General features: G+C 57.8%; 4 protein-coding genes across 4 annotated transcripts; 1 reads left to right on the forward strand and 3 right to left on the reverse strand.

The window, feature by feature from the left end:
- Positions 1–258: 258 nt before the first annotated feature.
- Positions 259–997, reverse strand: BJ171DRAFT_599046 (ribosomal protein L34-domain-containing protein). The gene is made up of 2 exons (XM_053114887.1): positions 743–997; positions 259–625 (listed from the first exon to the last, which is right to left on the reverse strand). The coding sequence occupies exons 1-2, from the start codon at positions 793–795 to the stop codon at positions 364–366; spliced, it is 315 nt and encodes a 104-aa protein (XP_052966713.1). The 5' UTR covers positions 796–997; the 3' UTR covers positions 259–363.
- A 501-nt stretch (positions 998–1,498) lies between these two features.
- On the forward strand, positions 1,499–3,266 carry BJ171DRAFT_568036 (uncharacterized protein). The gene is made up of 2 exons (XM_053113503.1): positions 1,499–2,037; positions 2,188–3,266. Exons 1-2 carry the CDS (start codon positions 1,829–1,831, stop codon positions 2,972–2,974), a joined length of 996 nt encoding a protein of 331 aa, XP_052966714.1. The 5' UTR covers positions 1,499–1,828; the 3' UTR covers positions 2,975–3,266.
- A 289-nt stretch (positions 3,267–3,555) lies between these two features.
- On the reverse strand, positions 3,556–7,905 carry BJ171DRAFT_459211 (pyruvate kinase). The gene is made up of 12 exons (XM_053108403.1): positions 7,773–7,905; positions 7,361–7,604; positions 6,962–7,078; positions 6,494–6,819; positions 5,886–6,107; positions 5,663–5,798; positions 5,341–5,442; positions 5,024–5,223; positions 4,781–4,801; positions 4,619–4,673; positions 4,117–4,472; positions 3,556–4,006 (listed from the first exon to the last, which is right to left on the reverse strand). The coding sequence occupies exons 2-12, from the start codon at positions 7,488–7,490 to the stop codon at positions 3,860–3,862; spliced, it is 1,812 nt and encodes a 603-aa protein (XP_052966715.1). The 5' UTR covers positions 7,491–7,604; positions 7,773–7,905; the 3' UTR covers positions 3,556–3,859.
- A 707-nt stretch (positions 7,906–8,612) lies between these two features.
- On the reverse strand, positions 8,613–12,579 carry BJ171DRAFT_98966 (Pyruvate/Phosphoenolpyruvate kinase-like domain-containing protein). The gene is made up of 10 exons (XM_053116032.1): positions 11,820–12,579; positions 11,304–11,525; positions 11,022–11,157; positions 10,797–10,895; positions 10,617–10,684; positions 10,355–10,495; positions 10,183–10,203; positions 10,027–10,081; positions 9,051–9,751; positions 8,613–8,809 (listed from the first exon to the last, which is right to left on the reverse strand). The coding sequence occupies exons 1-10, from the start codon at positions 12,408–12,410 to the stop codon at positions 8,678–8,680; spliced, it is 2,166 nt and encodes a 721-aa protein (XP_052966716.1). The 5' UTR covers positions 12,411–12,579; the 3' UTR covers positions 8,613–8,677.
- Between the last annotated feature and the right edge of the window lie 33 nt (positions 12,580–12,612).

Genomic DNA, 12,612 nt, shown 5'->3' on the forward strand with positions numbered 1-12,612 from the left:
ACACGATCATCACGGGCAGGGCGATTGCAGAGACCCGATGTCTTGTCCTCGCTCAGGCCGAGGTGATCGTGTGTTCCTGTGTATGGCCTGTCGGCCAGGCTTTCACAACTTCGCTTCCAATACGGAAATGGGGCGTTCCGTTTCTCCTTATTTCGGAATGGGAGTGCTCTCTCAACGCCTGAGGATCATGCCGTTCCAACTCGGACCGGCCCCACCCAACACCGGAGCTGTGGTGGACATCCATGCGTCAAGGCTCGATTGTGCTGAATGAGAATGTGTGTATTGCGGCGATGCAAAACTGCCTTACAGACCACTCTCGAATAGGGCGGGGTTCCCGTTTCGAGGTGCTGCTCTGGGAGTCCCTCAATGGGTCAGCTTCCAGCGGCCCTTGACCATACGACGCTTCAGAATCATGCGGCCACCATAGGTCCTTAGTCGCTTCAGGAAGCCATAGCGGCGCTTCTTTTTCAGGGTACTGGGCTGGAAGGTGTTGCCGTAGGTGATTGACCGAGTCTGGAGCGTCAGCGGCGACGCCACGGGCGCAAAGACACGAGAGAGGGCTGTTGACGGGGTTGGGACGAGTCCGATGCCAAGCGGGCTCTTCTGAGCAAGGGTTCTCGAGAATCTGATGGAGAGGGACAGAGCTGTGAGCTGGCGCCGGGGGAGCCATTCGAGTAACGCCGCCCATGCGTTGGCTAATCTGTAGGGCCGTTGCTGCGGTGACAGGACCCGGCAACCCTACCCGTTGGCGATGGACGGTGATCGCAGCGACGACAGGAGCGACGAGAAGATCATGTTGGGCGAGGCGGTGTGCTTGGTGGCCGAAACAGGCGATTGGGCTTCAGTAGTTCTGGTCCAGCACTCTACTGAGCAGGCGATATGCAGACAGGCCGTGCGGGTGGTGCTCCCTTGCTTGATTGCAGGCGTCGGGCGCACTTGCGGGCTCGGATGCTGAGATGATCGGCGATCGAGTATCGGCTGGTCGCGGTTGGGTGTTGGATCGCAGCCAGCACCAGAAAAAGAAAAACACATGCGCTGCATCGGCCGGATCCGGATCGCTCCGGATCGCTCCGGCTGGAGCCGTCCAAGCCGACACAGTCATGTGAGCAAGCGCGTCTCTGTGGAGCGTGCACAGAAGCGCCGTGCGCAGCGGGAGCGCATTTGGGCAAATGCGGGTGCTGCGCGCCTCCGCGCCGAGCCGGGTGCCAGCAAGGCACGGGGGCACAAGGCCGCGGGAGCGATGGCGAAACGGCCGTGGAATGGCGGTATTGGACAGAGCGAAGACCGCCCAAGTCGCGGATGAGATCTGTCGGGAATGCACGGCGGAGAGCAGCAGAGAGTGGCATGGTGCGCTATAGAATAGCATGGCATGGACTGGCGTGGCATGGACTGATATGGCGTGGCATGGACTGATATGGCATGGACTTGCATGCACGCCTGGGTGCCGGCGAGGCAACCGATGTGCTCGGTCCATCGGGTTCCTCGGATCGAGATTAAGGTTCGGGCAGCGGGCGATGCGCCGGAATGACCAGTGTCTCTGGTCGGCGACGCACTGCATCCGATGCGTCTGCAGTATCAGCAGCAGCAGCAGACAGCAGCAAGGGGTCGGCTGGCGGGTGGGTCGCCGGAAACAGGCGGCTCGCCCGTTTGCAAATCGCGAGCCCCCCATTCTCCTGGCAGGCGCATTTGGGCCCGGCTCGCTCCTGCTTCCTCTTCTGCTTCTTGCGCTTGATCTCAACGGCCGACCAGCCCGACTGCCCCTTCTTTTGCCAGCAGGCCCCACCACCCCCTGTCCCCAGCCTCAACCCCCCCGTCCTCGCCTTCCGCCATGGCTGCTGAGGTGTATCTGGCAAACAGCTTCCTCAAGTACATCCAACCGTACATTCCCGAGTCGTGGACCTTTGAGAATGCCTACAACCTGGCTGTTGCGATCACCCCCGAGCCCGTCAAGCACGGAATCGCAGACCTGCTGAGCCGGTACCTTCCCTTCTCTGACATTGTGATTGCTTCCCTGGCTGCGGCCTACTGTCTTTACAAGTAAGTTGCTCTCTGGCCTTGGCAGAGCCGAGCCTGTCCTGTCGTTTTGCTCGAGATATCCCCAGGCCTCGTCGAGTTCTCGCCCCCCTTCTTGCCCTTGCTTCCATCAAGCTGATCTTTAAATCCCTGTCTCTGCCCCTCCTCCGACAGTTTTGGATTCCCGTTGAGACGCCCCAATCGACAGTGGATCTATTTCGCCGCTGTCATGTGGGTGCTGGCCATCGCCGCCATGTTCTACCTACAGACGCTCATCTTTGGAATCCAAAAGTACAATTACGACAATGCGCTGAGGCAGCAGGGAGTCGAGCCCGATGACGATACCAACGCCCGGTTCGAGCCCCTTGTCGTCCCCGACCTGCGCTACCAGTTCAACGGAAAAGATCTGTTCGCCTTCCTCCAAAACTCGGGCGCCATCGGCCGTCGGCTCTACATCTCGTACCTCATCGTTGAAGTTGTCTACATCATGGCCTACGGTCTCATCAACCGCCACGTCCTCTCCTTCTTCTATCCGTACGGCGACTCCTCCTCGATCTACCCCGCCATGGCCAATGTCTGTCTGGTTCTTGCCGATTTCTATGAGAACAGCGGCCTGATCTACATGGCTGCCAGCTTCCCGGCGAACCTCCAAGGCAACGTGCACTACGCCGCCCGCATTTCCAGAGTGGGCGCCTCTAAATTCCCCCTCGCTGTCCTGGTTCTGGGTCTGATTGCCTCGGGCCTGATCCGCTACTGGCTCGGCATGATTGACTACGAGGCCTCCAAGAAGGCCATCGCCGAACGAGACGCGCATGATCTGCTTGAGCAGGAGCGAGAGTCGGAGCAGCAGCTGCAGAAGATCCGCAAGCAGGTCGAGAAGGAAACCAACCAGAGGTTGAAGGAGGTCGAGTCCAAGCGCAAGGCCGTCAAGGACACCAAGAAGGCCTCTGATGACAAGTAGCTTGATGGCTCGCCAAGCCGCTCTTCCTCTCGCTCTTCCTCTCTCTGCCGCCTTCCCGCACTTTGGCTGGATCACCAGCAGATCGACCGACTGGACAGAGCGGCGCTCTTGAATCTACTCCGACGCCTCCTGCTCGCTGCTGTTCACTGTTGTTCGCTGCTGCTCGCTACTCAGCCGATGCTACTGTTGAGAGGATAATGGCTCGAGTCTTGCTTTTACATTGTGCAGCTCTGTGACTGTCTGTTAAATACAATCCAATAAAGAACGGGACACCTTGGTTTTTGGTCGTTGACCGAATAATTTGTTTCCCAATACCATCGTGCTGGCCATGACCATTCTGTAATGCGGTGCTACGCCCTCATCCATAGCCTGAGAAACGTTGCCTCCATATTCAGTGTGTCCAAGAACACCATTCACCGCTGGCGCTCCGAGACCAGTGTGCATGTCGATGGTGGAGACCGCCAAAGTGGTGCCCCGTTGCACATGTGCCGCCCATACATGTGGCCTAGGTTGGCTCGTTGTCACTACAAATGCTGGGTCGCCGCCGATGCTGTGTCGCTCATCTGCGAAAGCCCTATTTGCACCGCGATGCCATCCTTAGCCCTGTTTCCCGCAAGGTGGATGGGCCCTACGTATATTCAGAATCGAGAAAGACAACCCTTGGCCACAAACACAGGAGCTTTGGTTTCACTTTGTGAACACTGCATGAAAGAGATGAAGAAACACACCGCAACATAACGGACGAGACGTATTGGATAGTAGAAAAGAGCGCGCTCGTTCGGCGAGCAACAGATTGGCTGATATCAAAGGATTCGGAAGTATCAAGCCAACAAGGGTGCGCACATCGCATGGTGGGAGCCGTGGCTGCGTGACTCTGATTCCACGTTAGTTGGCACGAGAACTGTCGGCGGTATGGCTTTCAGGTCCATGGTGCTGTGCCCACTCAAAGGCCTGATTCCATAGACCGCGGGACTTTTCGGCGCGGATCGAGTCGCCGAAGCGGGAGATCTTGATGGTGTTGCTGAGACCGGGCTGTGGAAGGGTAGGGATGAGATGGCATTCCTTTGGCTCTCGAGCACCGCCAGTATACCCTCCATCGTTCTACGCGATTCTGCCGGCACACTCCACCCACAGAAGCTTACCCAGGGGGCGTGGAAGCCTGCGACAAAGACCACAGTGTCTCCAATCGACAAGCCGACGCTGGAGGCAACCGTGGCCAGGATGTCTCGCTCGCTCTTGGCGTAGATGCTATCGGTGTTGTGGATCATGGTCTTGCGAGAGCCATGACTGACATGAGCCAAGGCGGCGGGGTTGGGTTCCGAGTGCGCATCCGAGGGATGGACACTTGTGTTCAAGTACTCGCTCACTTTGCCGCTGTGGTGGAAGCGCATGGCACTTGACAGAACCGGGTAGACTCCAAAGAGCATGGCAAGTCGGCGATGGATCGAGGCCGTTGGGGTGACGGCAACGATGCTCAGGTCCGGGCGACGCTTGGAGACTGGAGAGCGTGGTGTGTTGGTGTGTTAGACAGATAAATGGACCAGTAGGACGGCGAAGTGTCAGATACGATGGGGATAAGCTACCCGTGGACTCAGAGAGCCTAGAACGCCACTCCATTCCATTCCATTTCTCCAAGTGACATACCGAAGATCGCCATGTCGGCCCTCGTGGTGAAGACGATCATGGCCTTGGCTTCAGCCTAGAATTAGAACACGCAGCCAGTCAAAGTCAGCAATCGGCGCACGAGGAACTCAATGCAGCCAGATCACAGGCTCCACCCTCGTTGCTTCCAAACCGATGGCATACCTCAATAGCGGCTTCCACAGCCTGGAGCGCCATAAGCAGACACAAGGCGGCATGGGTGGTATTCGGAAGGTTGGGTCAGATCCACGGACGATTAACCAAGGTTGCGGATGCGGCGTCAGAAACCACATCGAGCATGGATGCAACTGTCGCCTCCAGCACGCTCAAACAGCCAGCCATGAGTCAAATGCTTCATTGTCCTTTGCACTGCAGAGAGCAAAACAGGCTCTGAGCCCATGGACTTACCGCATCGGCAATTGGGTGAGCAAACTCCGAGACGCCCTTGGTCTGGAGCTTCTTCTGGACCTTCTCGGCCTCGGTGGCGGCGGGAATCATGTAAAAGTGGCCAGACTCGGCGTTCTGGCAGATCGAACCCATCATGGTCACGGTCTCGACGGGGAACTGACCGGTGGCACACTCAGCCGAAAGCATGACGGCATCGGTTCCTGGATCGAAGGCAAATGGAGTCAGAGATTCGACTAGCTTTCTGATCCGGCTTCATAGAAACGAAAGGGTGGGGCTCGAGGAAGAGTGCCGCCGGGAGAGTGGTCGGCGGATCTCACCATCGAACACGGCGTTGGCGACATCGCTGACTTCAGCGCGCGTGGGAGTAGGAGACGAGATCATCGACTCGAGCATCTGCGTGGCGGTGATGACCGGCTTGCCTATGCACGCAGAGCGAGTGGGTCAGTACTAAGCAGAACAACTCTGAGACGCGGTGATCGACTGAAATGATCCTCCAAGAACAAGCGGGAGCGGCATGTTCTGCTCCAACGAGCAGTTCCTCCACCCTGCTTCAGAGTACAGTATCGTGTCCATGACGAAAGGCGCCGCCAGAAATATAACCCAAGCCTCCACCGAAACGAAGATGCTGGCACCACTTACCGAGAGCATTGGCCTTGCGAATCAGCGTCTTCTGGATGACAGGCACACGCTCGAGACTGACCTCAACGCCAAGATCACCGCGGGCAACCATGATTCCGTCGGTGACCCTGAGGATCTCGTCAATCGCTTCCAGGGCCTGGGATAAGTGTATTTGTGTCAATAGTGGGAACGAAGAAGGCGGTGTATAAGTGGGGGGGGGGAGCAAACCGGTGACAAAGCTCACCTGCGGCTTTTCAATCTTGCTGATGATGTGGGGTCTCCAGTTATCCTCGATTTCGTTTGTTTCGGTAGCCTGGATCAAAGAGTTGTTGCCGGCGGCTCGCTCCTCGGCCTCGCACTGGTGGAACCAGTCGATGAGATCTTGGACATCCTGCGACTTCTGGACAAAGCTAAGGGCGACATAGTCCAGTCTTTGCGAGAACATGTAGCGAGCATCCAATTTGTCCTGAGAGGGCAGAAGTTTGTGGGGCGGATGCGAGCGAAAGGTGGTGAACAGTGTCAAAGGCGGTACATAAGGTCAGTATGAGTTGGATAGGACGCCACGTTGACTGTTCGCAATTGCAAAAGTATGATCAAAGGAGCGACGAGGCATTGCGCCAAGCACTGCGCTTGCGCATATGATCTCGACTTGGCACACCAAGCAATTCTTCCTCCATAATGGGTCGATACCGCCCAGAGTGCAATATCGCCGACGATGCATCCCAGACTCATCGGTGCGTGTCGCTCACGGTCGCCGTCACCACCATGAGGAGGATGGCCTCGAGACGCGGAAGCTCAAGTCTGACGCTTTACAGCCGTCATGCTCCTCCCCCGCCCCCTGCCAGTGCATACCTTCTCGGTCAAGGCAGGAATGTCTACTTTCAAGTCAGGCACGTTGATGCCCTTTCTGGGCTTGAGCACACCACCGACGACAATGCGACACTCGAGCTCGGTGACAGAGATGCGCTTCTCGACCTTGAGCTGGATGAAACCGTCGTCGAGCAAGACGCGGTGGCCGATCTGGAGATCACGCACGATCTGCTGAATCTTGGTGGTGATGATGCCGGTGTCGCCGACGTCTTCGCTGTATCGGAGAATGACGGTTTCTCCGGTGGTAAGGTTGATGGAGGGCTTATCCTTGAAGGCATTGCAACGGATTTTAGGGCCGCAGAGGTCGCCTGGTGAGGCACGATAGGGACATGGGGGCGTGAGATGCGAGATTGTCTTGTGATGGCGACCCGCAGCAGATATTGACGAAACCAGCTGCCTCGATATTGACATGCTAATACGAGGAACGGCGGTGCAGACCAGGTCACATACCTAGAATGGCGACAGCAATGCCAAGGTCGGCGCTCTGCCTTCGGATCTCCTGGATGATGGGGCTCTGGAGAGTCGGGTCGGTGATGTGCGAGAAGTTCAGGCGGAAGACATTGATGCCTATGGTGGGCCGGTGGCGTAGAATGGACAAGGTCAGCGGGCGGAGATTCCTGCACGAGCGCGTTGCGCTGTGGGGGTTTCTCGTTCGACAGCGATGCGACAGGAGCAGACAGCGAGGAGACCCAGCTCGCCGGAGAATATTCAAGCCGAGAGTCTCCACCAGCCAGAGAGGAAGACGTCCACCGGGTGCAACACATGTATCCGCCCTGTGCACGCGAGCAATAGAGGAGCGAGGGGATGTCGACAGAAACCGATGAGATGCATCCAGCAACGCGAGCCAACCTGCGATGATAAGGTCGCGAATCTTTGGGATCGAAGCAGGGCCAAGGGTTCCAACAATCTTGGTTTGGCGCTTGGCAAGGTGCTGAGGCGACATAACCGGTACAAGAACTGAGGGCCGTCTGTTGAACATGGCGACAGGTCGGAGCTGGGTGTGAGGGGAGTATTGAGTGGGGAAGCTTGCCGAGAACTGAGCGTGCGGATGCTATTCTGATGGTGCCGGGTCGAAGGAGTCTTGTGGACGGGGCTTGGTGGAAAAGGGTAGGTTTGGTCAGTCTCGAGGTGATTCTTAGGGGGGTCTATGGGGGCTGTGGTCCCAAACAGCAGCAGCGTGGAGGGAACCCTGGATGGTGCGAAGAGTCTGATACAAGCGACTGCATGCGACGACGAGCCAGCCGTGCAGGCCAATAGGTACCGTGAGTCTGCGGGAGGCGGGAAGACCGAGGGATGCCGGACGAGGGCGATGAAAGAGAAAGCCGGCCCAGGCGGGCGCTGCCCGGGGTCGCTTGTCGCTTGCTTCCAGCCAGTCGCAGCGGATCAGGGTGGCGGCCGGACGACATTGCGCACCTCATCTGACATCAGCGCGCCCCTCCAAAATGCACCGAGCACGACGGCCAAGCCAACGAGGCGGCCGTGACGCATGGTGACGGCAGCACCAGTTGGGCCGGGCCCGGCTGGGCCCATTGTCTGCTGCTGCTGCTTTGCGACACCCACGGCCAGCGAGCACATAGGCATCAATCGCTGGCTGCTGGTCGGTGGCTTCCTGTTGCAGACAGGATTGTGCAGATGCAGATGCAGCGGTGCCTCCGTGGGTCGTCAGCATACGAGCACCCATGGTGTTGTGATCTGTCGTGTCGTCTCGTCAATCATGCCGCCTCCAGAGTTTGGCAGGGCAACTGAATCGCACCAATCCACGCCCTTTTGATACGGCTGGCTACCGGCGTCTCTGCCACTTGAGATGCATTCAGAGATTGGCTGGCGGCAAGCCGATTGCCCCCTATCTCTCGTCGACATCGGGCACGATCGGGCAACTCGCGCCATTGTCGTTCGTCGCTTGATCCTCACTGGGAATCTCTTATGGCCATGCTGACGCCGCTCTTGGAAACGCTGACTTTGGGAGGGAGCGATCCTGCACAGGCTGGACAGCAATATGCAGCATCCCGGTACAGCAACAGACGATCATCAGAGTGAAATGAATTATTCAGGATCCAGGAAAGGAGAGCGCCCCTTGGCTATTGAGCTATGCAGCCCCGACCTGCTTTGCCAGGTTGATTTGGACACCTCTGCCTGTGCGAGCTGGCTCTTCCACACGCGCGAGGCTCAAATCTGGGCATTGACCTGCAGGCCGCCTCCGCTGGTGAATTCAAAGGCCTGCTTCCAGCGAGCCATTTCTTCACCGTCTTTGATGGCATCACCAAAGTGGCTCAGGCGGATGCAGTTGGAGATTCCAGGCTTCAAAAGGCGCACATAGGGGGGCATGGAGCGGAGGTGTGGGATAGAACGACATGCGTGTGGGATAGAACGACATGCGTGCGAGGTAGAACATGCGCGAGTCAGTAGGAGCCCAGCCGACGATGATCTAGCTCTGACGAATCGATTTCGACCATGCACAATCTGCATGCTTGGCCATCCTTTGGCGGATTCAAACACAAATACGCCGACGCTGAACCTCCACGAGCACACGCATTCTTACCCATGGTCGGTGATAGCCGGCGCAAAAGAGAATCGGATCGCCGAGCTGCAGACCAAGCTCGTAAGCGACGGTATCCTGGATGTCGTGCTCGATCATGGGATAGATGGCATCGGTGTGGTTCATCACGGGAACCTCGGCGCCCATGACGCCCATGCCGCTACCGCCATTGCATGTGCTTGACATCATGGTGTTGTTGAGTGGGGCAATCGACACATTGCCGATGCCCTTGGTGAGCTCGTTGAGACTCGAAGACGAGGCCGTTCCAAAGTTCATCCAGCCATCCGAGCTGATGCCGACAGCATCGCTGCCCATCTTGCCAGAGCTGGTGCCGATACTGAACGAATTGCCGATCGCTGTTCCGGCGTCCGCAGCGAACCCAAACTCGCCTGGGAACTTGACAGATGGGGACGGTGTCATATCAGCGACGGCTGAGTCGCCAACGCTGGTGCGTGCACGGTCCTCGAGGACGGTAGCGTCCATGCCGGCACCCATGCCGAAATCCATAGTCCTCAACTTGTCCAGGCCGGGAAGCTTGACGGACGAGAAATAGTCATCAAATGCGGACAGCCGACTGTGAGCATGCTGGAATCGCATCGCAGACGAAAGTACGGGGTAGACTCCGTATGTCAGCGCTAGCCGGCGATAGATGGACACGGTCGGCGTCACGGCGATGACTGGGCAGTGGGCGCGCCGCTTCGAGGCTAAGGATAATGGTGGTTGGTAGACATGCAAATGGCATGGCGGAGAATGTGCAGTCGGTGGTCGGTGGTCGTTGGTCGTGGCGTTGATGGAGTACGGCGACGCAGAATCCGTTTGATGCAGTCGGCAACGAGACAGTGGATATGCGTAGCATCGATCAACACAGCGGACCTGGTCAGCATTCATGAGTAGGTTCGCGACACGAGGCCTGAGGCAGCCATGCGAAGGGGGGGATACGACCAGGTTGGCAGAGACGAGGGACGAAGTGGTGGCGTACCATAAACAGCCATATGGGCGCGAATCGTCATGATAATAATGGCTTTCGCGTGGCACTGGTGATAAGACGGCCACGTTAGCCGGCAGGATACATGACGTGAAGCATGGGCTCGGGAGATGACATATACGCAGAGCAGTGCGAGAGACGGGATCCTACCTCGGCCGCAACCATTACAGCCTGGATTAAATAGATGGCGCAAGCAACAAGAACATCGTGGAAGCAATCAAGCATCAGTAGCTGAGGTCCTGGCTGTATCCTTGATCCAGTGTGAGGGTTCCTTGAAATGTAGTGCCAGTCGAGCTCACATTCGCAGTGCAGTGGAACGTACCCCTTCGGCGATCGGATATGCGAACTCGGAGCCACGTGTACTTCTGCGGCGGCGGGTCGAATTGTTGCTCTTGAGGCTCATGACTGGCGCTAGCAGGTCGCCAGAGTACTGGCTTTCGATCTTGACGCAGTATTCGTTCAGCTACGAGGCGGGATGGCAGCGAGTGTGCGCCGTGGTGGTAGAAGCGGTATGAGAGCGCGATCGCTGAGAAGTATGCCGATGGTCAAGATATGCTGCTGTTGCTGCGATGCGACAGGCATACCTCAGATAGGGTAGCTACCGCTGCCGCGCTATGTGAGACTTCTTGTGGCAGTACCAATGCGTCGACATCTATGCAAGGGGCGACAGGAAGGGTTGGCTTGCAGTCCACGGGAAATATTGGGGATATGCAAGACATCATCAGGCATTCGCAGGCTGGCAGAGCAGCATGCTGGTGCGTTACCCATGAGCGGAGATGGCGGATAGTCTTCATCCTGGCTGATATCTGGCAGCGGATCGGGTTGCACGACAGGCAGGTGAGGCTCGGCGAGTGTCAGCTTGCCTGTTGGGGGGGGGCGTTATTGTCGAGTGATGTACATAGCGCGGTGGCGGGCTCGGTTAGGACGGGTCAGCCAGCGGCATACGGCAGCAGAAGCGCGATGAGCTGGCGATGCGGTAGGAAGAATACCTGCGTCGTTCGTTCGCCTGAGAACATCGCTCTCAGAGAGTGGTAGAGAGCCCGATCCCACGAGCAGCTCAAGTGTCGTGCGGGAAGTCACGACGCCTTCGCAAGCATAGAGGATCTTGTCCAGACAGGTGAGAGCCTGGAGCCGTGGCCGCAACGACAAGGGTGGCGGTGAGCTGCAGATCGGAGGCGTGGCCTTGTACTTATAGGATGCAGTACATAGATCCTCAACATCTGGGTCTCGGGGAATACTATGACAGTGCGCGCGACGCATGGAAAATGTACCTCGGTGTTATCGATTTTGGCAAGGACGTGTGGCCGCCAGCCCTTTTCAAACTCATGAGTCTCAACCCCGAACTTGTGCGAGTCGATGTCGAAGCTCTTGTCTTCGTCCGTGAGCGCCTTCAAAAAGTCCACAAGATCCTGGACATCCTGGGCACGACGGGCTTGCGGAAGCAGGATAAACTCGAATCGGTGCTTGTACATGAAGCGCACGAATTCCTTGTCCTGGGGGATGCGGCAGAATGGCGAACGGTCAATGAACGGTAGGCAGCCAGAGCGTGGGCTATGGGCGACATTCCTGGTCATTTTGCTGGGCCGAGGCTCTTCGAACCCCCCTGCAGCTTGTCTCCCACAGAGATATGCTGACAAGCCCGGGAGCCCGTATCCGCAACAGGTCGATGACACCGCCAAGCAACGAGAACTTCCGCACCCGGCTCGACACACCCAGCTGGACATTTCTCCGAACAACTCTCGCGTGTGCCCAATGATGCTGTCGACAACGTGCTTCACGGTAGGTACCTCTTCGGTCAGTGCTGGTGTGTCCAGCAGGGTATCAGGAACAAAGAAGCGGTGACCCTGCGAGAGGGTGCCGCCGACCACGACCCGGCATTGCACCGAGCGAGCATCGGTGCGGTCGAGCACAACGAGCTCGATACGCTTGTCGCGTTGGTACCGACCGAGGCTGTCCTTGGGAGGCTCAAAGACAATGCGGTGGGTGGGTTGGATGGAGCTTAGCAGCAGATTGTCTGACACGTAGGAGTTGAGGGCTGCCTCGGTCGAGGGTGCGTCGCAGTGGGCAAAGCTGACGGTCTGATCGGGGACAAGGGTGATGGAGGCAGCAGCGGATCTCGACGGGTCGGCTGGAGCGAGGAAAAACTGGATGCCGGGCAGTTCACCGATGAGGGAGACGGGATGCTTGAGCTCGGTGGAGACGTTTCGGATCTCGGTGATGAGGGCAAGCAGCCGTTTGGTGTGCGGGACGGACTCGCCACGGATCGAGTCGTGGGAGTTGGCCAGCAGGAAGGTGTTGCAGCCGGACTTGATGAGCGTCGCCACCGAAGCCAGCGGGAGCGAGGCGTCGACGGCAGAGACGAATTTGGTGCGTCGCATGGCGGCAGGGCAATATCAGTGAATTAACGGAGGGGACTGGAGCAGCAGTGCAGGACTGAAACAGCCGGGGCTCAAGCGGATAAGCCGGCGGGTGTGTGGATAATTGCGGATGCAAGCTTGCGAAACAAGCAACGCAGCGGCGGACGATGCTGAAGAAGGAGGGCGAGGGAGACGCAGTCTCGAAGAGAAGCAGATAGAGGGA

Source organism: Polychytrium aggregatum, assembly GCF_025602895.1.
Source record: "Polychytrium aggregatum strain JEL109 chromosome Unknown BJ171scaffold_18, whole genome shotgun sequence".
Taxonomy (NCBI): domain Eukaryota; kingdom Fungi; phylum Chytridiomycota; class Chytridiomycetes; order Polychytriales; genus Polychytrium; species Polychytrium aggregatum.

Bases quoted from the DNA above. Each gene is read 5' to 3' on its own strand.
- BJ171DRAFT_599046 (XM_053114887.1), bottom strand. From the start codon at position 795: ATGATCTTCTCGTCGCTCCTGTCGTCGCTGCGATCACCGTCCATCGCC. The intron at 626-742 runs GTAGGGTTGCCG...CCTCTCCATCAG, and splicing joins TCACCGTCCATCGCCAACGG to ATTCTCGAGAACCCTTGCTC.
- BJ171DRAFT_98966 (XM_053116032.1), bottom strand. From the start codon at position 12,410: ATGCGACGCACCAAATTCGTCTCTGCCGTCGACGCCTCGCTCCCGCTG. The intron at 10,082-10,182 runs GTAGGATCCCGT...TCTTATCACCAG, and splicing joins CTGTAATGGTTGCGGCCGAG to TGCCACGCGAAAGCCATTAT. The intron at 9,752-10,026 runs GTACGCCACCAC...CATTATCCTTAG, and splicing joins CGCCCATATGGCTGTTTATG to CCTCGAAGCGGCGCGCCCAC.
- BJ171DRAFT_459211 (XM_053108403.1), bottom strand. From the start codon at position 7,490: ATGTTCAACAGACGGCCCTCAGTTCTTGTACCGGTTATGTCGCCTCAG. The intron at 6,820-6,961 runs GTATGTGACCTG...GTGCCTCACCAG, and splicing joins CATTGCTGTCGCCATTCTAG to GCGACCTCTGCGGCCCTAAA. The intron at 4,473-4,618 runs GTATGTCACTTG...CACGCTCTCCAG, and splicing joins GGCCGACATGGCGATCTTCG to TCTCCAAGCGTCGCCCGGAC.
- BJ171DRAFT_568036 (XM_053113503.1), top strand. From the start codon at position 1,829: ATGGCTGCTGAGGTGTATCTGGCAAACAGCTTCCTCAAGTACATCCAA. The intron at 2,038-2,187 runs GTAAGTTGCTCT...CTCCTCCGACAG, and splicing joins GCGGCCTACTGTCTTTACAA to TTTTGGATTCCCGTTGAGAC.